This window comes from Manacus candei, unplaced genomic scaffold (assembly GCF_025592945.1).
Source record: "Manacus candei isolate 608988 ecotype Guabito, Panama unplaced genomic scaffold, ASM2559294v1 h1tg000017l, whole genome shotgun sequence".
In the NCBI taxonomy this organism is placed as follows: Eukaryota; Metazoa; Chordata; class Aves; order Passeriformes; family Pipridae; genus Manacus; species Manacus candei.
In genome coordinates, this window is record NW_026138065.1 from 10823940 (window position 1) to 10849391 (window position 25452).

The 25452-nt window shown below is 43.7% G+C and overlaps 1 protein-coding gene across 1 annotated transcript; it reads left to right on the forward strand.

Moving 5' to 3' along the window:
* The first annotated feature begins 4951 nt into the window (after positions 1–4951).
* On the forward strand, positions 4952–23463 carry RSPH9 (radial spoke head component 9). Its single transcript, XM_051783289.1, has 5 exons — positions 4952–5193; positions 5360–5522; positions 6099–6228; positions 6724–6870; positions 23201–23463. The coding sequence occupies exons 1-5, from the start codon at positions 4967–4969 to the stop codon at positions 23359–23361; spliced, it is 828 nt and encodes a 275-aa protein (XP_051639249.1). The 5' UTR covers positions 4952–4966; the 3' UTR covers positions 23362–23463.
* The last annotated feature ends 1989 nt before the right edge of the window (positions 23464–25452 follow it).

Sequence of the window (25452 nt, forward strand, 5' to 3'; positions counted from 1 at the left end):
TGAGTGAATCCATACAAAGGCAAAAGGCTTGTTAAGTGGATGGCTGAGCTTTGCTGACAAGAGTCAGTGCCCCAAAGATGGGGATGCACACACCTCTCTGGATGCTGGATGCTTGGAGGACACAGTTATCTGAAACCATGCACCCCACGTCAGTTGGTCTCTGATTCCTACACATTTTTAAAGGTTAGTAGACCTAAGCAGGTGCCTGATACTGGGCAGAAATGTCATACTGGTAAGTATTTTCCTGAGAGAAAAAAATGTTGAAAATAACAATCACTATAGAAAGTGACATGAGAAAAGGCCAGTGGCCTCTGACTATATGGCAAAGAGATACAAGCAGTTATCTCCAACAGAATAAGCTCTGCCTAGATAAAAACAAGGCTTACTACAAGGAAGATATTTTCTGAAAATGTCATCTTTAGTTAAAGAGATTTGCCCCGTCCATTGTTCTCATCCCAGAGCATCCCTGGATCCATTTCCTCACTTCAACTCCGGGCTCTTCAGTGGTAGACCAGAAACTCTCATGCGATCCTAAGTTTGCCACATGCATCAGGCATCACCCAGGTCTCTGTTGCTCCTTTGCTTAAATGCTTTAGAAAGCTTCTGCCTGGAGCCACCTGAAAGCTTCAGACTTGCTGAGCTCTCTTCCAAGGACAAGTTGATTAAACTTTGTTACACCAAGACTGTGATTACTTGATGGCTTCTGATTCATTCCTCTCTGTGATATGTGGTCTTTGTCACGGCTCTGAAAAGCCTAAATCACTCAGGTACCTGTACTATAACACATGCTTTTCCACCATTTTGTTGTAGCATCTGCAGCTTGCAGAGATAGGATGAGTGTCAGTCCTAAAAATTGAACTCATCAAGACCAGGGGTTGTCGTCAGCAAGCTGCTTCCAAGGAATCACCAAAACAATTCAGCAATCTTTCATACAGTGCCTATCCTATCCTTGTAGGATGTTTGAAAAACTCTGTATTAGTTATTTGTTCTATTAAATCCTAGTTCAAATACACTAGGACAACGAGCAGCCTGAAATGTGGATAACACCTACACTAATGCATTAAATTCTCTTGAAGCCTAGTCACAGCCAGAACTACACTGACGTAGCAGTTTCTCACTGTTCTGTTTTGTCTTTCCCAGGCACTGTGACTGGCAGCATGGTGTGTGCAAGGTCAGAATGCTGCACCACACCCCTGTGGGTAAATGAAAAACAACCAAGACATGCGTGTTCAGCTGCCAGCTAGAAGAATCACAGCTACTCATGTGGTGCCCAGGCAAGATGATATAATCCTGCACATTGGTACTTCTTACCCCAGTAGACTCTTTACCTGCCCGCTGCACCAAGAGCAGACAGATGACAGCTGCTATTAGGGAAGTGATGAAAGGCATGAAACAAACCTTAAAGACATAGAAAACTTCATGTCACAAAATGACAAAGCTCTTTGGCTCTTGTGCCTGTCTCTTCCTGAGTTGGATTGGAGAAATACTTTTTTTGGGCATATTGCCTGCCCAGGATTATGCCAAAGAGAATCTCCAGGGAAGGCTTGTCACAGTCATCCTGCAGATTTCCTCTATATTTTAGCACAGCTCCTCCCATCCTGACCTACTAGCCTAATTTCTTGCTGACTTGTTACCCAGAGTGCTATTCCAGACTGAATTCCAGAAGTGGAGGAGTCCAGCTCATGGCACACACTGCACTTTCACCCCTTCTTCTCTGAGTCTCCCCACGACTGCACACAGCTAACTCAGGTCTCACTAATGGACAAAAATGGCATTGATCCTGGGGAAGCCAAAAGACCCACATCCTTTTCCTTTGAACAGTTTGCAGTCAAAGTATTCCCAAAGTTTTTCCATATTTAGTACAATTTCCAAGAGAGAGGAAAGTGTCTGTACTATATCATATAGGGACATCCCTGATCCCTTCTGTTGCTGTTAAACCATTACTTGGCTCTAGTTCCTTACTTTTTGCTCAGCATAGCTCAAGGCTTCACTTTGCAGTTCTTGAAGTTTGTTCAGCTGTTTGTCTTCCACAGTCTCCTCCCCTCCTGACAAGCAGCCATCTTTCGCTCCTTCCTTATTCAGAAAAACTCTGTACTTTTCTCTCTTGTTTACTATCTTTTACTATCCTTATACAGTAATGACTTACATGCAGGGAAATGATTCAAAGCTGCAAGGTTTCTGAAGCCAGAGACAGTCTGAATTTTTGAGATAATTTGTAGGAAAATCAGGCTTTATATTCAACATACCTGGAAGGAATGACCCCTATCTATATTTTGCTGCACCAGAACCAGCTGCAGATTATCCCAACAACATGAAAAAGTGGATGATGGATAGAAGTATAACTTGTGATCAGGGTCAACCCAACAGAAACCCGGGACAGCGCAATAGTTGTCCTGCAAGAGTATTTTGAGGACAGCCTTCTTAATCTGTACTAGCAGAAATTGAAGTGACATGGAATGATAGCTATTTTTCTTTCTTTTGAGATAAGGTATACCGAAGAACATGAAGGAAGATGAACTCACTTCCTACTACATCACTAAAAGTATTTTCAAATGTTTTATGAAGTTGTGCAAACATACAGGAGTCACTGTGCACACAGCAGCAACTTACTTAAACAAGTAGTTTAACTCTGATGCTGCTCTGATGTTCTGTACCTTGCCTGAGATGAGAGGAAGGGAATTCAAGTTTGATTTCTCACCTAAAAGGATGCCATCTCTAAAGGACAGAGCTGGGAGGAGCTGAAGCTGTTTGGCACACAGGTATGTGCGTGTTCTGTGCAGAGGCAAGAGAGCTCAGTCCTCTGATGGGAGCTGCTGGGCTGTGGCTCCTTCCCTCACTGAAGCAGGTGTTCAAGAAAAGCCACCTAGCCAGCAGCTGGCTGAATGATGCCTGGTGCCTCTCTTCCCTCCTGGCTGCCTGATTGCTGAGCAGCTCCTTGTTTGAGCCTGGGATGGCAAGGAATGGGAGAAACTGCTTTCAAACTGTTTAATAACAGTGATGGTAACCTTTGACCTTACTCAATAGCAGCGCTTTTGACCTTTCATTTGTTAAATAATGCAACCACTTACTTCTCGATCCTTATCGGTGTTTAGTAATTGGGGTCAAGACAAAGGAAAGCAGAGTACAGTTACCCACCATACTTTACTGAACTAGGAAGAATTTCCTTAAGCTATAGATCTCCTTTTTGATAATCTTCAGTCAGGACAGGCAAAGACTAGACTGGGTGGCTTAGAAGATCCATAACAGGCTAAAGAGCCTCTCAGCTGTTAGCATCTGTTTTGAATCCAGCTGTGGCTGACAGAGGCAGAAATTCATTATACTCTTGGGTTGCCTCTCTGACTCATGTGAAATGAGTTTGGCCTGCAGTTCTGCTGTTATTGGTCAGATCATAGCCCTAACACAAAATATTAACACAGTTCTAGAGAAATCAGTGATTAATGAGTCTACAAAGCCTGAAAATTCCTATTCCATTGAGCAAATCACAGTATGGAATAGGTAGGTGACAGCACGGAGCAAAAGTCTGTGGTCACTCCTGCATGTTCTGCCTGATTCATGTCAAAGAGAGGTGGTTAACCTCCAGGAACCTGAGTCACCTTTTCTGCGGCACAAGTAAAGCTAATGGGTTGGATTGTGTGCTGTAAAGCTCATTAAACATCTCACTTGACAAAAAATCCCAGGCAACAACTGTTACAGGCCGTGGTCCCAGGATCAGTGTTTTCCTTAGAAGTTAACAGGAAACGGATGAAAAAGAAAGAACTTATGACTTGACAATGGATTTAAATGTAAGTGCATGCTCATATTCATTTATATAATGCACACATATAAAAGCTTAAACTTCCTGAAGACGTCAAATAGAAATTCTATTTCTCTAAGCAGCTGCACAATTTCATTACTTATTTATTGCATTTTTTGTTAAGCCAGACTGCAAGATTTTTAGGGCAGGAGCTGTTTCCTGGATGTCTGTCTGAATGTGATTCAGCAAAAGGAGCTGCCAAGGAGCAATCCAAATGCAGTCATTTATAAATAAGTTATTTATTTATAGATGTATATAAGTTAGAAAAGATCATAGAATCATAGAATGTTAAGAGATTGGAATGGACCTTAAAGGTCATCTAGTCCCAGCTCCCCTTGCCATGAGCAGGGACACCTCCCACTAGACCAGGTTACTCAAGGCCTTATCCAACCTGGCTTTGAACACTGCCAGGTTTGGGGCATCCACAATGCCCCTGGGCAACCAGTTCTAGTGTCTCACCACCCTCTCAGTAAAAAATGTCCTCCTACTATCTAACCGAAATTTCCCCTCTCACTTTGTACCCATTACTCCTTGTCATATCACTGCAGTTCCTGATGAAGAGTCCCTCTCTGGCTGCCCCATAGACCCCATTCAAATACTGGAAGGTTGCTACGAGGTCTCCAGGCAACCTTCTCATCTCCAGGCTGAACAGCCCCTGTCTTTGCCAGGAAGGTGCTGCAGACCTCTTATCAACTTCGTAGCCCTCCTCTGGATCTGTAAGAATGACACTGTAAGCAGTGAACTTCAGGAGTTTTTGTTTTGTTTTGTTTTTATTTTTGTTGTTGTTGGTTTTTTGTTTTTGTTTTTTTCTGGTTGGTTTTTTTTCCTGTTGTTCATGTAAGAAATGAGGAAAATACGGTATCCTAGTGAAGGTGCAATGCAATTGTATGCCCTCCTGCTTTTTGGACTCTGCTTTGGGTTTAGGCCTCTTGAAACTGAGGAACACGTGTGCAGCCTGCCATCCCTAGCTCCCTCCTTACTGTGGTGAGCAGCATCTCTGGCTGCCGGGCGGGGTTAGCCGTGCGCGGGGCCGGCACAGGCAGCTGCCCGCAGGCTCCCAGGGCGCTGCCTGCTTTCTCCTCGTTGGCGGAGGCCCGGCGTGACCCGCAGCGGGCGCTCGGCCTTCTCGCCGCGACCCGGGGCGGGCGGCAGTCGCCCGGCAACGGGGCGGCGATGGAGGCGCAGTCGCTGCCCGCGGCGCTGGCGCTGGTGGCGGGCGGCGGCGCGGGGCTCAGCCCGGAGAAGCGGGCGGCGCTGGGGGTATCGCTGACGCTGCTGCAGCACAACTACCGCTTCGAGCGGGTCTGGTTCTGGGGCTGCATCCAGGGCGTGCGCGGCGCCTACTACATCGCCGAGGGGCTGCGCCCCGACCGCGCCGCGCCCCGCATCCGCCTCTACAGGTGCGGGGGCCGCCCTGGGCAGCTGGGGCCGGGGGTCCGGTTTGGGGCGGTGGGGAGATAAGGGAATCGAGGGGTGCTGTCCGGATCTCCTGGAGGGAGCCTCTCCGTGCCCTGAGGGGCCTGTTCTTTAACGGGCTCGGCCCTGCGTCCTGCTTGTCGTTGGCAGCTTGAACTGCTTGGATTGGAGCCTCCTGACACCGGCGACCAAGGAGATGGTTGCGCAGGCCGAGCAGCTGAAGGGCCGCTTTCAGGGTGATCCTTCTTTTGAGTACAACTTCGCTGAGATAAACCCACAAGCTGCTGAGACATTGTTTGAAGGTGGTAAGGAGGTAAATACAGCAAAACACTTTCGAACTCTCTTGTCTACAGTCGTGCCACTCACACTGGACAGGTGGTGGCTCCTCCTCCTTGTTGTAATTAGCAACCCGAGCTTGTAGTCAGGCAGAAGATACACAATTTCCTCTTCTTTGTCATTGTGTAGCAACAACTTCTTGATTGACCTTCAGTTATTTCCGGAGTTATACGGGGCTCAGAAAGAGCATGTATTTCTTATGCTTTATTATGCACAATTGGTAGAGATTCTCCCTTCAGTTTCTGAAGCAGGTAACTGCAGGCACCATTCTTTATAAATGAATAGAGAAGTCGTAAGTTGCTTAATTGAGAGGCAGGAAAGAATGGATCAAGAGCGGGATAGTTATCTCTCTGGTGAATCTAAACTTTCTGCCCCAGTCAAATTTTCTGTCATATCTTCTGAGAAAAAACATGTGATTTGTGGTTCTCCTCTTAGTGCCATTGGGCTTCAAGTTGATGAGTCCATTGTGGTTTCTACTGTCACCTCCAGTTTATTTTCAGAAACGAAAACAAGGAAATTCCTGCCTTTAAAATGTCCCTATTTTTTGTTAAAGCCCGTGATCAAGGAGGAGGCCCGCCTCATAGCTACGATAGAACAGATAGACAGAGCAGTTGGTATCGTCCCCCGGGGGGCATTCGTGAAGACTCCTCTTGGGTCTGTGCATGAAAACAGACACTTTGAAGGTAAATTCTCATTGTCTTTATCAGTATCAACTGTACTTTGATCACGAAGGCTGTAAATTAGGACGACTTTCTCTAGTTGATGTTTTGATTTCAGTTTTTTTTTCCTTGGGTAAGATGAACAGGGAGGAGAGAATCCAGTGCCACTTATGTTCAGGTGCATGATTCAACTATGGATGGGGAGAGAAGAATCAGTAATGGCTCTGAGTCTTTAAACCTGTAGTTTCATACGTCTTTATAAACTGTAGTTTATGTCAGCATTTAGCAATTTGGTGTCCATTGCTTATCTGGACTACAGTCAGTATGGTCTGCAATGCACAACATCAGGGAGTGCTGACATCTCTTTCTGAGAAGACTGTAGTCTTCTGCAGAGTCTACCGGAGAAAGATTATGATTCTGCCCTATGCTGTGGGAATTAGAGAAACAATGTTATACTTGACGGTATAATGAATGTTACCCTAGTTCACTGTATTAATGGTCACCAATGGCTCTTTGCAGGTCTGTCTTTGGTGGAGGCAAAAAAGTTAAGTTCCTATTTCCATTTCACTGAGCCTGTTAACCTGAAGAATAAAACCCTACTGGAAAAGGCTAACCTGGACCCATCCACTGACTTTCTGGATTCTCTGGAGCATGATATCCCACCAGGTAAAGGGAGGAAAACCAACAGATGCAGTAAAAGGGAAGGCGGTTTGAGTAGTCTAGGAAACACTGAGGTTACTAGTTTGGATTACTGTAGAGGTCGTATGCTTCGGAGAAGCTTCTGTAAATCTGTAAAAAAACTTTATCCTTTACTAAATATTGTAGTTAAGTCCCATTTTAAGCAATTCTAATTGCTTACAATAGTAAGATGTAAGTGTACTAGGGCTGTCACATCCTCTCAACAGGTCTGACCGTCATCATGGCTAGGCTTTGGGAACAGGTCTGACCACACCAGCAGTTAACCCCTCTGCCTGTGTCATATTCTCTCCTGACTTCTGTAAAGCCTGTGGCAAACTGGTATCCCTATGGGGAGAAATAACTCCACCTGTGATAGTGGGGAATTTATGTGGTTTGAAGTATTTCACACCTCCTGTCCCACCCAGCACTGCTCTTCTTTATCTTAATGGGCTCTCATTAACACCAGTGTGGTATCTCTGAGAGGCTGCATTCAAAAGTTCATTTGATAAACTATGTTAGAAATGCTGGAGTGTGGAATAGTCTGTACTCTGGTGGGATTTAAACTGTGGAAGGAGAAAAAAAGAAAGCATACTGGAATGTATTTTCAGTTCACGACTCTACTGTTCTGCTGGACAACCATGAAATATATTTAAAGCCTCTTTCAGGGATTCCTCTGGCAGGATATTTCTCTGAAGAGATGGGAATGACTTGTTATTTGTTTCTAATCGCTTTTTGCTGATGTGCCACACTTCTTTTTTTGATTGGACCAAGTGCTTGTACATCCTGCTGTCTAGGAAGATTCTATGGACACAATCAGAACTTTAGGTTTGCTATTTTATTCCTACCCTGGAGTAGTAGAATAGGATAGCAGATGACCTGTGCCAGATGGAACTGAGTGGAGGGACAGTGAATTGCCAGTACTGTAAATAGGTTTTCAGGCACTCTCTCTCCTCCTCTCTCTCTCTTCCCCACTTCCCCCCCAGCTTGTAATCTTCCCTTTGGCAAAAAAAGAATTGAGAATAAACCTAGTGAGCTTCTGCCTGAATTCTGAACATTTTTGACTGTGAGCATAAATTGCTAAAATCTAAACCACTATTCAACTTACTGGGAGTGTCCTTGATGCAATCATTTTCCAGAGGTGTAGTCTGGAGAGACTGCACATTTTTACATATGCTGGCTCATTGAGGTGACCTTTTTGACTCAAAAGAGTATTGCGAGGGGGGGATTAGTTCCTAGATATCTCCAAAGAAAATTTTAGCTGCTGTTTTGTACAGTAGTTCAGGTATTGCTCTTGTTTGCCTCCTCCCTGCTCCCTCTTTTATTTTCTCCCTCTCTTGTCATAGGGAGACATGCTGTGTGTTAGGTGCGAAAATGGCAGTTTCGTTGAAGTCTTCAAATCAAATTTGCCTTGTAGCTTTATTTTACCCAGTGGCAGATAGAAAGTGGGGCTCAACTGTGCTGTTGTTGCATTTGTCTTCCTGTGGCAACGCGAGGTCTGTGTAAGCATGAACCTTCGCCCCCTTCCCAGGAGGGTGTTGCTGTTAGCACAAATCTCTCAGTCTCCCCCAAAAAAGTTACCTCTCAGAGACTACCTGAGTTCAAGTGCAGCTGAGTGCTTCTTAATGGAAAAGATTCATCATGGTGCCAGTGCAGCTCTGGTTGTTCTGTCCTGCTCTTTTTTGGACTGAACCTGGGAATTGATGGAATGAGCTTGTCAGGTGAAGGAAATGAGACAGGAAGTTGTTACAGCAAGGCATGTAGCCTCTCTAATTGCACTCTGTCACATGCAGATAGGAGCTCTGACACTAAAGAAAGATCAACTCACCCTCCTTTAACAAGCATTCAGGTTGCCTAAAAGTACTGGTTGCTTGTGAAAATGTGTGTGTGTGGGGAAAGAACAGTGGGCAGACACAGGCTTTCTGCTGATTTTATCAGCATGGCTCTGTCAAAGTCACTCACTCCTGGTTGTGAGGCACTCAGATTCTGGTTCTTGGATTACTTTCCTTCATCTGTGACAGTGCATGTTGGTTCTGACAGAGCAGAAAAAGCAGACAGTGCTTTTTCTATTTCATGATGTATTGTTCATAGCTCTGGCAAATCTCATTTTGACCTGAAGTTTTTCTTGCCTTTCCTGGTTAGATCCTCTCTTGAGCGGTTACTGTCAGAGCAGAAGTAGGAATTGTCAAATAGCATCTAGAATTGTGATTGAAGCCAGAATTGTTTCTGTCCTCAACAAATACACAAGAAGTGGACTGCGGATACGCAACATGGGAGTGATGCTCCCAGCTTCTAATAGCTAGAATTCCCCATGCATCCTAAAAGACCTAAAGAACAGGACTGAGAGATTAAGGGCTGATTTTAACCTGTCTAAAAGTAACAACTCTGTTGAATAGTTTTCTCTATTAATTGGAGACTTAGCATCTGTGATGGCTGTCAAGGGGGTAGCTGTCATAAAATGTATGGTGTGTCATTATAGGAGAGCAGAGGTGTCTTACAGAATGGAAAGTTGGAGGCAGAAAGAACGTTTTATATGACAGCTGAGAGGTGGGAAGAAAGGAAGTTAAAAGTGGATTGAATAAAGGTAACAATGGTAAAAGCAGAGTTTAGTGCAAAATTGGAAAATCTGGAGTTTTGTAACAAAACTGTCTGCCATCCTTATCTTTGCCAGTGATATCTGTGGTGTTTGCAGGTTCCAAATTTCATCTGTGTGTCTATCTATGAGGTTATCTGTGCATTTTTAAGAGTTCAGAACATATTGATGCTCCTCCTTTAATCATTCTGTGGGTCTGTCTGTTTATTCTTGATGTCTCAGCTTCCACAGACAAGTGACTATGTGACTGAGCTTTTATTAAAAAAATACATTTTTAAAAATGATTGCAGAGAAAAGTGTCTTGCCTCAAAAGCATGAACATGGAGAGGTTGCAATGCTGATCTTCTGACACTGCAGTATTAGATCATGTAAAGCTTCATTCTGATCCAAGTGGCCAGCTGGCCAGAACGTTGCATGCTGGGATCTGTAGGTTTTGCTGGCCATATGTCTGCATTAAAGATAAGCTTGTTTGCTCTGGTCTAAGCAGACAATCTGCTCAACTTTATGCACAATTAGATGTGGCCTTTCAGCTGCTGGCACACTGCCAGCGTGGTCCTTTCTGCTGCATGCAGTTTGGAACCCTAAACTTACTATTTCAGGAACTAGGGTTTGTGGCAGTTTTACATATGCTTATAGATAATGGAATGGCAAAGCAAATAGCAATAATTTCTAGCATGCCTACAGCATTTTCACTTGATGATCTAATGTTGTAGAGATATGAAATAATAGTCACTTGTCAGGTATTGACATGATGGGGAAAGTAAAAATAGAGGGTGAAGGTTGATTTTACTGTGACAGTGGTATCAGATCAGACTGTGCTCCACTCTGCAAGGGTAAAGAAAGGGGGTGAGAGAAAGCCTAAGGTACTAGTGTAGAGCGGAAAGCTTGGGAGGATGTGAGACAGGGGTGGAGAATGCAGTTCTTTGGCGTTTTCAAACTACAGTTCAGGAAAGCACTAACTTGACTCTGGGGGTTTGTTACAGATTACTGACTCAGATCACTTTGATATGGAGAGAAGGGACACCGACAGGACACTGTTAAAAACTGACAAACTGACGTGGGTGGGGAGGTATGTCTAGATAGGAAAAGATATGAGTAGAATTAGGTTTTATATGAGAAGACTTTCTTCAAAAGTCATGGCTCCCAGTCAATAAATAGCTGCTTTTGGCTGAAAGCCTACCACAGTTCACTTGTGGAATAGGAGCAGAAATTAGAATTTAAAAAGACACATAAAAGGAAATGCAGAAAGTTTGGAACAATTAATGGCTTATATAAATTGGAATTTATAATGAGTAGAAAATGACAAAGGGAGCCAGAATAACCTGGAGTAGTCCATGACAACGGTAAGGCAGATTTATTTCAACTATATTGAGAAGAAAAGAAAGCATAGTAATGCTACTGGAAACTGTCACTAAATGGTGATGGTAAAAAGGCTGGTAAGAATGTGCAAGGGCAGCAGTGCTCAATATTTTTTTCTGGTTTGTTTTTGGAAAGAATATGGACTCACATTAAACAAAGACAATAAAATACTCTTTCAGACAGCTTTCAGACTGTTTGCTAAGAGAGGGAAGAGTTAAACAACCTTGTCTGTGAGTCAAAAGAATTCAAATGGCAGTCAAATAAGTTACTTCTGAAATCATTATCTCAGGAGACTTGGGGCATACTAACCTTTAATAAATCCCAGCATTGCAGAATTTTCCCCCTAAACTTAATCTTCATTAGTGGTTGAGATTCAGAAATTGCCAAATCGATGTATTTCTGGAAGGGGTCAGAAGGGGCTTCAGCTGGGACCAGTGCTAGTATTGATATTCTTCAACTTACTTACAAATGATCTAGAAGTAAAGCATTGGTGGAGAGACAAATAATGACAAGGGCAGGATAGATACAGAGATCTGGAAAACTCGGCTTACTTAAATACAGTACATTTTGATGTAGCTACCTGCAAAGTCACGTATCTACAAGTAAGGACTAGAAGCCAGACTTTTAGATTTGTATTCTGGAAGCTGTAGCTCTGAAAAGAAATCCAGGCACAACCCACTGAACATCAGGTCCCAGTCTGATCCTGAAACATAAATGGCTAATTTGATCTGCAGATACATAAACAAGGGCGTAGCAAATAGGAACAGGGAGGTGACTGTATTTTTGCATATACTGTTAGTGGAATCAGGATTGGATTACTACACATTGCAAAATCGGAGAGTTGCAGAAAAGAGACATAAAATGATTCAAGGGCTGGTGAGAGACATAAACAGTTCAATCTGTTTATCTTGTGGAAAAGACCATGAGAATGGCTGTATTGCACTGTGTAAATACTCTGTGGAGTTTAAGCATTAGGTACTGAAGATCTATTTATTATAGCAGAGAAAGGCATAACAGGAATCAGCAGCTAAATATTATAGCCAGAAAACCTAAAATGAACAATGAAATGATTACAAGCTAGCAAGGGTAATGGATGTGCCTCTGTCTCTTGGTAGCTTAACATCATGCTGGATATCTTCCTGCAAACGGTGTTTCAGCCAAATGCAAATATAAGTTGATAGTCCCAGACACGAGCAACTGAGTTCAGTTTAATGGGCATTGGTATGTAGGAGTCCAGATTCCTGGTATGCCCAGCCATAAACTTGATGGCAACCATGGAGGGTGATGTTCAGCTTGGGCTTCTTCATTGTCAGTGACAGTAACACAAAGGTGACAACGGGTTCCTGAAACAGTGACTGTAAGTGCAAATCAGCTGGCCTGCTTTCTGAATTATGATTCATGAGGGCTCAAAAGAGGACTAAAAAGATTCCTGATTTGCTGCTGTCAATTGTGAATGGTAATCTGGGGAGCTGAGACCTCTCAGATGTAATTGCTGACTCTAATGCCAGGAGAAATTTTAGAGCATCAATCTAAATGGGTATAGAGTGGCAGGATGCATCGTAGTGAGTCTTGTCTACTTGCTGTTTAAGATTAAATTAGAGGAAAAATGCCTAGACAGAAGATCATTTCAGCTCCTTTACCATTTTGACTGTGGAGAAAGTGACAGCCACTTGGTCTGTAGCTCTATTTCTTCATCTGAAAGTACAGTGGTTTTGGAGCATTCCTTATACAGCATTACAAAGGAATCTGTGGCCATTTCTTTGGCTGAATACTTCGGGCACTAGCCTTTCTGTAAACTCGCTGAACAGTAGCGTGGGTTAGAACGCTAACCTCCTGTCCTCTAAGCTTCATTGGCACACTCTTTATCGGTTTAGCAAAAGCTAGTGCTTAATGGGCCCTTGAAGATGGAGGGGTTGCATTTCTAAGTGGGAGATAGTCTCTGTGGACACTCTCAAGGGCCATTTTGGTAGCCCCACTTGGCTGTCCCAAAAGCCCGGGTGCAGGAAAGAAGAAGACCAGGAGGCACAAACCTGCTTTATCTCCATGCATTAACACACCTAATTAACTCCCTTTCGGCCCTCCCCCCTTCCTCCCCTCCCCAGCCTTCAAGGCTATTAATCCCCTATCAGCCTCGGACTCCAGCCATTTGAAGAGCCTGTGTCTGCAGAGGTATTTACAGCCCCAGCCCGCCAGCAGAGCGCAAGGGCCCGTTATCAGGGCTGTAAGACAAATGGCTGCCTATCTCCCCAGTGGCCTTGCAAAATCCAGCAAAGTGCTATGCTGTGCTGGCCACCTACTTTCACCCAGCCTCCCTTCTCTGCTAACATTTCACAGATGTGACCTGAGCCCTCCCCTTTCATTGCTTAACAATAAGCAGCACCTCCCCAGCTCTGTGAAAGCCGAGAGCAAGAGCACTTTACTTCTTAGCCTGCCAAGAGCCACACGGGGACAAGGCTTTTCAAGCTGTCTCACTGAAATCCAAACTAAAAGACTCATAATAAATGAGAGGGCAGTGCTTCATGTTCGTAAGGATAAAAACAGGTAGCCAAAATGCAGACTGAAATATCTAGCATGGCTCACAGCTATCCTCATTCCTCGTTGGATTTATCCTAAGGCTTGGTGTATGTGTGAAACTGAACTACAGTATCCCGTGGAGTTACCTGACATTTATACAAGTGGTTTTGACAAACAAGCCTTAGAACAGTGTTAGAGGAGTAGAACAGATTAGTGTGCATCAAAACAGTCGAATTTCAGATCTGAAAACTGAACCCAGAAGCTGGCCCGGTGGGTTATTAGTAAAAGCATTGGTACCTGAAGTTCTTTCTCTGTTAAAACTGAAGTCGGCCATCCCTAGAAATTTCAGGATGGCTCTAGCTGCTGTCTTCCAGCAGGGTGCACTATGGTGCCAGCAATGTCAGTGAGCACAGAAAGGAAACCACAGAAAAGTAAAACAGAAAGAAAAGCACCAAGAGCAGCATCAAACTGAGAAGGGTATGGCCTGAGTTTCTGGACTGTGTATGACATACTGACCTCCTGAACTGCAGGTATAGAGAAGATACTCTCTCCCTTCCAAACTAAGGCAACTTCTGGAATTGTCACTGGGTTTTTCAATAGCTTTCTTATTATCATTAGCGATCATAAGCATGCAATGGACATACACAAATACATAATTGTGTCCCCTACATCCTTCAAAAGTAGAGGCACTCTTCATTTTTGCTAGTGATGTGTGGACTGGGAAGCTTTAGAGGCCGTTAAAGCCATTGCTGCAGTGATCCAAGAGAGTTACCTGGGAACAAGACAATATGTCACTCCTACAAGCTGGGGCGCTGCCAGCTCATGAGTTCAAGATCAGATTGGAACCTCTCATGTGGGAGCACAGCAGGAGGACTCCAGAACCAGTCGGTATTATAGCTTTTGACTGGCTGATCATGGTCTGCCTTGATTTCTGGAAAGGAGACTGTTTTCCTTGGGCTTTGTGTCTATGGTTAATAAAGCAGTGCATTCACTGCTTTTGGGTCCTAGATCTATATCACCTCAGGGGTCTTGTTTAATCAGAGATCTTGGATGAGTTTATACTGGAGCAGGGCTGCCCATCAACTGAGAACTGTGGTGGAGTCCTTTGCCCTCCTGACTGCTGTAGTGAAAGAATGAGGACAGAAGCAAAGTCTTCATAGCTACTATCCAGGGATTGTATTTAAAGTTTCTTTTCTCCTCAGTGAAAGAAATCATGACCCACTCTGTCTCCATTTCAGCTCCTGGTTCGTTGGATATGAAAAGGAGATGAACTTCTTGCTGAACTGATGGGAAATGCTGGTAAAGCGTTACAGAACCAGAAGTTGTAGTTTTATCACCACATCAGTCAGCCTTGGCCTAACCCTTTCTCTGGGGAACGATGAAAAATTACTTGTGGGGGAAATCCTAGGACACGCTGTGTGTCACTGAAGTCAAAACGAGGTCAGCTTTTCCTAGGAGCGATCAGTCTCTGAAGGGGCTCCACATAACGAGCGGCAGCTCCTGCCTGCGCAGCCGTTGGCATTGATGCCAGCCCTAAATACAGTTTTGCTTTGCTGTTTGCTGCTCCTTTGGCCATGGAGCTCTTGCAAGGAGGAAGTCAGTGGGCATTGTCTTGTTTCACTGTACACAAATATCATATGGATGGAAATTGTGCACACTGAAGGGGTGCATGGCTGTGTGTGGAGGGAGAAGGACAAGGGAGAATTTATCTATGGGTATATTTGTAAAGCAGTTGTGCTGTGCAGAGATGGCTAGGCTATCCCAGGCATTGAAAGATGCTCAGCCATCTTTAGTGTTCAGAATTAGCTTGAGTATCAACACTGCACTGTGCTGTGTGGATATGCTCCATGGGACAGTCTTCTCAGAAAACTGTAAACTCTTTGAGTAATTTGGTCCAGAATTCATATCTAGTTTAGTACAAAAACATCAACAGTTTATAATCCATGCCATCTGTTCCTCATCTCAAGTTCTTTTAACTAGCCCTGCTAATTTGATGATGAGGTAGGAAGTACAACTGGGGGACTGGCAGGGCTTGTGGCCTTGCCCCTCCTGCAGGAGAGCAAATTGGATGTGCTCTAAGCATTCAGTGAGTTTTGAATACCAGCATCGACTGCTTTGTGTTCTCTCAGAATTCAGAGATCAATGTGAGGTTCTTTGCCCCTAATCCAGCCCCTGTTCATCATTATCACCTCCTCAAAGTGGCCAGTGCTTTGTTACCAGGAAAGGAAAAATCTTACAAGGTGGCCATAATCTCTTCTGAGAGTCAGACAGATATTCTCCCGTGGGTAAGAAAGTGACAGTGACCGAAAGCTCTAGGGGGAAGCAGGCTAGAACAAAGCTGTCCATTGCATCCTTTCATCAAACTGTTAATCTTTCTTTCAAAGACATCACATTTGTTTGGTGACAAAAGCCCCAAAGAAGCTGAATTGAGCCTGAAATCCTGTAGCAAGATTTAGAGGAAGCGTCTTTCATTTGGAGCAGGGAGGGGCGAGAGACTCCTTTTTCTTCTTACCAGCCAATGGGCTCAGAGAAGCCCACGAAGGTGACGGATTAATGCAGGGGCTCCCCAGGTAGATGCTACGTGACTCCTGGCACGCTCCAAAAACGTTTCCACAGCGACCAGCTGAACAAGAAATATGGAGTGTGATGAGATACAGCATAAACTTGCTTTGGAAGGAGGGTGATTTGCCACTCTGAGCAATTTCTAAATTTACTACAGAAGACCCAATACACAATGATCTGTACTGTAGTTGTCAGAATACAAATAGCAGGGATTTTAATCAGTTTTTCCTACTCCTTATAAGTTTTGATTGCTTATTGTCTTGCTGTTTCCTCCAGTGCACAGCCCCATTCCAAATCTTTGTTCTGGATGTTTTCTGTGCAGCCTGCATCTTTTTCTTAATTAGAATCTTTTTTTTTTTCTTTTGTTTTATCAGGTGGATTTAGGACTAAGGGGCAAACTAACAGGGCTGTAAGGGAGGCTATAATTTGATGTGTATTCTGTGCTAGCTTTTTCAGTCATTCCCATCCTCTGCTGCTCATTTATATCTGTATATTGTCCCTTCTTTTGTGTTGGCATTGCTGGCTGTGCAGCCAGATTCCAGATGGAAAAACATTATTTTTGTCTAATATATTTTTTAGTCAGATCATTTCACTGACCTGGCTCACTGAGCAGTAAATAAACACTTTTGTGGTCTCTGTGATGGAAGAGTGATGAGGGCGGGAATAAGGGTTTGAGGGCAGAGGCTGCTTCAATTGGATTAAGCAGCACTGTTGTCAGATTTCTAAGAATGGCCTGAATTCACCCAGTACTTGGAGGTACCTGAATGCTGTGCATCTAGGACAGCACTGCAATCTCTAGTCTTCCTTGTCAGCAGGAAACGGGTTCTTCATGTATAAATGGCAGGTCCAGGCCAGTCTTAATAATTTCTACTGCAGACACATTCCCAGTGGGAGAGAATAATGGAGAGGAAAAGCCTCTGAAGTAAGATCATTTTACTTTGAGGTTTGGGAATGGTTGTATTTGTGTGCCAAGGACATGGCAGGCATTAGGACCATGCAAGAGCCACTTGGCAGCATTTGACTGTTTGTAAGCTGTGCTTTTCTGGCTCTGGAGGCTTTTAAAAATAGTACTGAACCTGCAACCAGTCTGTGTTTTTATTTAATTATTATTAAATAGTTATATGGGGAATTGGAAATATTGACAGCAGTGTTAACATATGGGGTGCAGGTGGTGTGTCAAGCAAATGAAGGAGATTTAGTTTGCAGCCAGTAAGTGGCATGAAGGAGTTTGGGCCCCACATAGGAGTGTTTGGATGTGTCCTTATGGCTGATAGGCTGTGTGCGAAACGTCCGTGTGGTACAATTTGTTGAGAGCCAAAGCACGGTGACCTTTTCTCACAGCTGCTCTGCTTTGCAATTTGTCTTTGTTTCCAACAGACAGCAAATTAGAAGTAGGAAGCTCTTCCCAGTTTAGGATTTTCTGTTGAAGTGAAATGGAAGCTAAATCCCATGGGTGTAGTGAGGCTTTGTCAGAGCTAAGTGCTTGGGGTCACACAGCCAAGAGGAGCTGCTTTTGCAGAGTGAAATGGTTATGCCCTTCTCTGGGTGTTAATATTTGTCCTATAACTCCGTACTTGACTCTCTCTCAGGACTAACTGCAGGAACATACATTGTAACTTGCTCTTGTGGCAGCATATTGTGTTAACAGTAAGTGCAACCACACTGCAGCTGCTTTTCCCTTGAGACTTTTCCTCCTTTGAAGAGGAATTGATAATGTCACTTTTATGACCCTCTGTGAGCTTTTGTGATGTGGAGCCTCTCTATCAGGCTGTCTAGCTCTTAAGGCTGTTTCTTCTCAAGCTTGCACTGAAATGAGGCATTGCTGAATCACCTCCAAAGCAGCAACGTTATAAGAGGTCACACTGAAAGTGGACCAGTTACGGCAGGAAAGTTCTTCTGCAAACAGCCCTCCTAAATGGATTTTGTTTAAAAGCTCATGTCTCACGCACCCTATTGCCTCTGTGGATTACAAGATTCAGCCCATAGCTGAGGCAGACATGGGGGATGAGACAGGGATTTCTATTAGCGACTGGAAAGGAAGAAGCGGGTGAGGAGGTTGACTTTTGAAATTCAGCCCTGGTGTCCTGGCAGCTGTTGAAGGGCCATAAAAAAGGCAGTGGTTTAACACTGGGTGAGCATCAGGATCTTCAAAGTACTTTCTTGTTTGGGAAAGATGTAAGGAACTCCTCAGAATTCCTGCCTGTGTTTGGAGGGGTGGAGGCTGCAGCCTGGTCCAAACAGGGAATAGGAAGCTCCAGATCTTCATCCAGCAAATGCTTTTCCCATGCTCTTTCCTCCCACACAGCAGCTCCCTCCCTTCCCTTCTGGAGCAGCAACAGGCAATAGTTTCAGCACAGACAGTGCTTGGCTTTCTTAGGTTTGCTGGGTGCAGCTTAAGAATTAACTTGCTCTTTTAAAAAAAACGTATTTTGAAGATTGGGAAACTCACCACAGCAGTTACTGGTAGAAATCTCTAGTGTGAGAGCAATGACCTCCAGTTCCCTGCACCTCACTGAGCTTTGCATGATGAGTTAACTCTGCTGCCTGACTTAGGGGCAGCACAGGCTACAGTTCACACGTACATAAAAGTTAAAACCAGTACTTAACTCTAGGAAATTGAGATTTTACTTGCTGGCTTCTAGTTCTAGTTGTATTCCCTCCAATGCAAATAACAGCGCTTTAAAATCTTTTTTCTAGACAACTTTTATCTAGGAGTATTGGTGTATCTTACAGATTGATGCTTTGAGCTTCCCAGCCTCCCAGTAAGAGACATATTGTCTGACATAGGGACTGCCATGGGATATTCTCAGCCAATGTTGGAAGGGATTTGAACCCAGCAGCCTGCTTCTGCATTTTTATAGTAATACGGACCTACAGCTACCTATGCAATGATTTTACTCCAAGAACTATTTGCAATAGCAGGGAAGTTTAAAAAAAAAGAGAAAGAAAAAAAGAAGGATAAACCTAGCATTTAATTTTTATAATTCTCCTCATCTCTTTTTATATTGTGTTATTAAATGCATTTTTAAGACTTTCTCTTGAAGGAGAAAGAAGGTATATTCATTTTGAGCCATTATTTCATACTGTTTATTAGGCAGTGATTAAAGTGCTTTTAGAGTAATTTATCTATATTTCAAACTCCTACAAGAAAGGTGGGCCTGAAAAAGCATCTTGTTTGAATATTGTGAGATTTGAGCTGTGATGGAGAGAATACAATGGCTTTGGATCTTTCCAAGAGAACAACTTTCTCCATGTCTCGTGAGTTCAAATTTTGTTTTCTGCACCATTTCCTCAAATACTGTTAATATGGTGAGGTATGGGGGAAAAAAAAAGTATGGAGATATCAGGCTATAATTTCTTCCTTTAAAGAAAAGGACCAAAGAATCCAGATAAGTTCCAGAACTTTAATGTGATGTCTTCTAAGAAGACACACCAGCCTTTTGTATCAAATGCAGTTTCTGAATGGGTTTTGTGCGTTGCAAAATCCAGTTTAGAAAAAGTACATTGAATAAATCATCTTTGATAACTGGGTTAGAAAAATGTCCCCAGTGATCTGGTTAGTAAAAGGTGGAAGGTGGCACTGCTGCTACTCTTTTGTTCTGCAGAATAAAGAGCAGCTCTAGGACTAATGATCATTCTGGCTGAAAACAGGAACTGAGTGAAAATGACATTACAGTTCACAGCAGTTTCTTGTAATTTTTTCCTGTTCTCAACCTTTGTTGTGCCAGTCCAGTTGGGACTGGCCTTAAGTAACCTGCTTGCTTTGTTCAGGTCCTCATTTCACAGAAAGACCTATGCAGCATCAGCAAAACTTCATTGTCCGTATTTGCGTAGAATTAGATGCAGAATGAAGGGCCAGAGAAGAGCTACAAAGTTTAACAATAATAATGTTCCCCAAAGGTCTCACATTTATGAAATGACAAATATGAGCCCTTTGAGAGTTTGCAGCTTGGACAGATGCTGGGGAAATGACAGCCATCAGAGATCTATAACGAAAGTGAATGGAGGTGTCTTCAATTACATCTGTCCATTTCTGCCAGGTGTGAAGGTGCATGGGAAGTTCCTTTGATCAGCAGAGTTAACTGCTGATGAATATTCTACTGAGATTGATAAGCCTGTGTGTCACTGGGTAAGTGCTCTGAGAAAATCATGGATCCATGTACTCTATTGCCTCAGAGCACAGATATGGGAATTTAATCATGTTGAACTTGATTTACTCTATCTCCTCTGTGAATTTGTCCAACAAAAAGATGTCTGAATCTAGATATAATTCTAAGAGCATTAATATCCCTGTTTACCCTCTCACCTTTCCCATTTGTCATGCTCCAGGCATCTCCTTCTGTTCTTTGTAAATAGTTTGGGGCACAGGGTTCATGTGTGTACATGAACATATATATACATATACAAGCTATCACGTGTACACAGGCTGTTGGATGCTTCCGGTATGTCGGGAGGCATTAGTAAATTAGATAATCCCTAAAGGCCTTCACCACCTACCAAGGCAAGGCACAGTCCTATTCTCGACAGACTTGCTTCTCAGAGGACTGGTCCTAAATCAAAGACAATGAGAGTTCCTCATTCCATTATCTTTTTGCCAGAGAAACTTTTCCCAAAGTTTACAGTGTGTCATCCTCCCCTTTCCCACAAACTAACCTGCAGCAAGAACTACCAGTATTTAGATAAAGGGCTTGCAGATAATTTCTCCAAGTTCAAGCTGCAAGAACGCTGTACTGGGAGCAAAGTCAGTTCAAAGGAGAAATTGAGAAAGTTATTGGTCACTACTACATTTAGACCTATTTACTAAACACCCCTATACATAGTCATGCTACTACCACTGGCAAATGCTGAAAACTTCTAGGAACAAAGTTCAAGAAACTGAAAGCTTGTCCTTTTGACAGCAGATGGCTGTTAGTGCTTCAGTCACCGGATAATGTCTTGTAGTGAAGTATTCTTCATCTGGGTTTCCATGCTATCCAAGTGGTGAAGTTTCTCAAGAACATGCAGATTTTGTTGGAGACCCATTCAATCAGAATTTGTAATCCCAGTGGCTGAAGCATAATACGTATTTTTACTCCAGGTATGAAAAAGATCCAGACTAGTTTGTGTCCGTCTGTGTGGCACTGGAGAGACTGGATGGGAGATTCGTGTTGCCTTGTATGTGAAACCACTGCTTGTGAAGACAGCTTGTGTTTTAACTAGGACCTGCTCAAAGAATGTCACAGTGCAAGTAATGTTGAAAGATGGCACACACCTGTATTGACCCTCCCATATTAAGTAGTGCTCTGCTTTACTGGGATCCTAGCTGTTTGTCTTTAGTGGAAACGTGGAGTGGAGTGAGTGAGTAGTTCTCCAGAGCAGAACGCTCCTGAGTCAACAGACTGTGAAAGTCTCTTCTGTACTTCTGTCTGGCAGCTAGAGTCAGTCTGTCAGAAAGGAGGTAGGCATTCTTGCTCTTCACTGAGTTCCGTGTTTGCACATGACTGAAGAGGGTACTTTGAGAGGTAACATAAAAGATGACACAGGACTTGGGTATATTATAGTATAACAAACCTGTGGAACTTCCTACTGAAGGAGACATGGGAAACAATGGTGTCCAAGAAACTTTTGAAAAGTACACAAATACAAAGAAAAGAGACAGAGTAACAGGTGAGCAGCACAAATCACAAGACCTGCTATTATAGTGCTTTGAATTGTGTTGCTCCTTTCTGATTCTGCAGCTACCACGTAAACATTTCCACTCAACTTCTTCCCTCAAGCCCTCAACTACTGTAGTTTGCCATGAACTGTGTAAGAGACTACATGTACCACAAGCGAGTATGCAAGAGCCCAACACTACACAAACATGGATTGCCCAGCTAGCTGCTGCCTTGTGGCTGCCAGGCAAGCCTAACAGCCTGTGCTTCCTTGTTGGCAGACCAAACAAATAGCTTCAGGAGCTGCAGTCAACCCTTGGACCTCCTGGGGGAGACCTGTTGTAGGAACTTGCGGTGTTAAAGCCTTTCAGTCCTTTGTCAGATGTGACTAAAATTGGCCAAGAGTCACAAGTGAGTGGGAAGGGGAGAACTGGCAGCTGACAGCAATCACAGAAGCCCTTCCCCAGGCTAACCATGACATGAGTAAGCATGAGTCATAGCACAAATTGATGAGCCTAAAATTATCTACAAGGATGAATACTGCCTAACTGGCCCGGCACCTTATGGGCTTTCTGCTTACTCTGGAATTGGCAGATTTTGGCTTTGGGTGCAGATAGGCTGACTGCTTGACTCCAGGCCAGTAGTAGCCTGACAGCTCCAACTGCAATTTTTTTAAAAATTTGGGTGTGCTCCTTTTTTTTTTAAATGGAGATTCAGCAGGAACCTTCTTCCCTATATTGTAGCCTTTAGGCACTACCGATTTGGTGCTGAAGCTGGTATTTTCTTCTCCTGGAAGCTCCTAGCCCTCCAGCATTGAATCCAAGCCGATTCTTCATCCCCCTCCCCTCTGGCATAGTTCCCAGGCTGTCATGTCAGATGCAAAATAAATACTCAGTGGCTCAGAGCTCCTTGTATCCAGAAGAAACTGTATTTTCACACTGGCTCCGAACCTCCTCTGCAGAGCCAAAGCAAAACTAATGTGGAAACTAATCCCTTTGCCCCTACCACGCACATCCTCTTCAATGGTGGAGCCAAGAAAGACTGAAGAGAATTAAACTTTTCTGTAAATTTCTCAGATAGGAAATACCCTGCTTTTCACTTTCTCCCTCTTTCCCAGTCACTGTATCAGGAAAGCACCTCTTCCCACTACGAATGCTAAAAGTTTATTTTAAGGACAAATTTCATACCTACGTAGGATTGCTATAGCTCATCTTGGCTCTCTATAGCTATTAGCTAGACCAAGTAGGTGGCAGAGCTTGTTAGAGTAACTGCTGCCCACCCAGAAACAGCCAAGAATAGCTGGAGCCTCTCCTGGGGATCAACTATACAAGTCTGGAGCTCAAGGGGTCCCTTCCTGTGACGCATATGACATTACCATCATAGCCATGGAAATATGCTACTATGTGAACTGAGACACAGATATCTGGAAACAAGGGCAGCCTGTAGTGCTGAAGTGACAAAAGAAAAAAAGAGCATCGAGGTTTCTGGTCTCCCTGACTTCTCTCTTTTCAGGTGTCACAAACGCCAGTGCAGCCTCGTGCACTGTTAACTGGTCAGGCAGAACCCATGGCAGTCCTTCTTTCAGCTTAGGGATAGCTTGTTCCAGGAACGCTGCCTCTTTCTCTTGTCCAGTGATTCACTTGCACATCTTCTCGCACAGGCTCCTGGAGTGTCCAGCTAGAGAAGGGAGGTGCTGTGGTGGTGCTGCGGAGCCTGCTGTGGCTGGGACTGACGTTCTACCATGTCCCAATGACCAAGCAATACGGCTACATCTACTTTGGCACTGGTGAGAAGAACGTGGATCTGCCCTTCATGCTGTGACTCTCCTGTCTGCCACAAGGACTCAAGAACTAAAGAACATTTTGATTTTATTGTTAGATTTTTGTTTACTGCTTGTTCTAATAAATGTGTGAAACCTCTGCACTTCGAGCAGGATTCTTTTGTACCTGGAATCTGGCCCCGATTCTTTTGCTTCACTGAATGCAATCTTCCCCCAACTCCAGACTGAATTCCCTGTAATGTGTCACTGCAGATCCTTTAGATGGTAACAAACGGCATTTCTTCCATGACAGGTGAAGCTCTAGGTCAGAAATCAAAACTAGTCCATCTGTCTGATTACAAAGACACCTCATTTACACAAGAACTAATTTGGAGACAATATGAACGAATACCTGCTGTCACCCACGAATGACAAAACCTGAGTTGGAGTCAGAGTAGAAAGCAGATGGATATTGTAAGGGATCTGTACTAAACCCTGAACTCTGGAAAGGCATATCGAAGAGAGAACAGTATTTAGTTTTTCAGATGTTAGGTTTCACCAAAATTAGAGGGGTCATGGAATCACAGAATATGCTGAGTTGGAAGGGACCCACAAGGATCATTGAGCCCAACCCTTAGCCCTGCTCAGGACCATCCCCAAGAGTCACACCGTGTGCCTGAGAGTACGATCCAAATGCTTCTTGAACTCTGTCAGGCTTTGTGCCATGACCATTTCCCTGGGGAGCCTGTTCAGTGCTCAACCACCCTCTGGGTGCAGAACCTTTTTCTAATATCCAACCTAAACATCCCATGACACAAATTCACGTTATTCCCTCAGGTCCTGTCACTAGTCACCACAGAGAAGAGATCAGTGCCTGCTCCTCCTCTTCCCCTCATGAGGAAGTTGTCAACTGCAACAAGGTTTCCTCTCAGTCTCCTCTTCTCCAGGCTGAACAGACCAAGTGACCTCAGCCGCTCCTCATACAGCTTCCCCTCAAGGCCCTTCACCATCTTCACTGCCCTCCTTTGGATGCTAACAGCTTAATATCTTTCTTATATTGCAGTGCCCAAAACTGCACACAATATCCAAGGTGAGGCTGCCCCAGTGCAGAGCAGAGCAGGACAATCCCCTCCCTCAACCGGTTGGCGATGCTTTGCCTGATGCCCCTCAGGACATGTTTGGCCCTCCTGGCTGCCAGGGCACTGCTGACTCATATTCAACTTGCCACCGACCAAGACCCCGAGGTCCCTTTCTGTGGCACTGCTTTCCAGCATCTCATTTCCCAGTCTGTCTGTACATCCAGATTTGCCCCATCCCAGGTGCAAAATCCAGCACTTTCCCTTGTTGAACTTCATATAGGTGGATTTTTCCAGCTCATGGCACTGAACTGTAGAAAAAAAAATAGCTGTGGGCATCACCTGGTCTTTTTTAACATGTGCTCATTTAAGTTCATCTCAAGGCAATGATTTAATCCAGTGACTTTTCCATTAGCAAAGCTTGCTGAGTAGAGCTAGAAGACATAGAAACTTCTGTAGGTAGAATAAAGAAGAATCTTTTCCTTTCTTAAGGGCTGTAGGTTTCAAAGCTTTATAAAACAGAGACAGACAGCCACAGATTTTTTCTCAATATACTTAATGAAGTCTTGGCTCTGTCTCCCAAAGCACAAGGTCTTGGCCAGCTCAAGGGGCTGAATCTAGGGCTTCCATTTTGCAAAATAAGGCTAAAAAGAATCATTTTATTCTAATTTGATTTCCTGGATAATATGGGTTTATCCTTACCTTTTGTTCCTGCCCATGCTGTAAGGTATTAGCAGATGATTCTGATAAAAGCAATTCAAGGTTAAGTGGTGTAGTACATAAAAAGCTGTGCTGTTTTATAGCCCTCAGATAAATAGTGAAGAAATGGAACCAAATCAATAATGACCCTGATAAATTTAATGAGCCTTTCATACCAGGCCCATAAGCAGCAGTGGACAGTAGGTGGAAGGTGCATATGTGTACTATACAGGGAGAGAAATGGTGCCACCTTTTATTACCAGATGGACAATAAGGCACATCTATCAACTCCCAAGCTATCCTAGGAAGCAACCATATCACTGACATGGAAGACTTATGACAAATGTATTTGCAAAGCAGAAAAAACAGGCCAAGTCA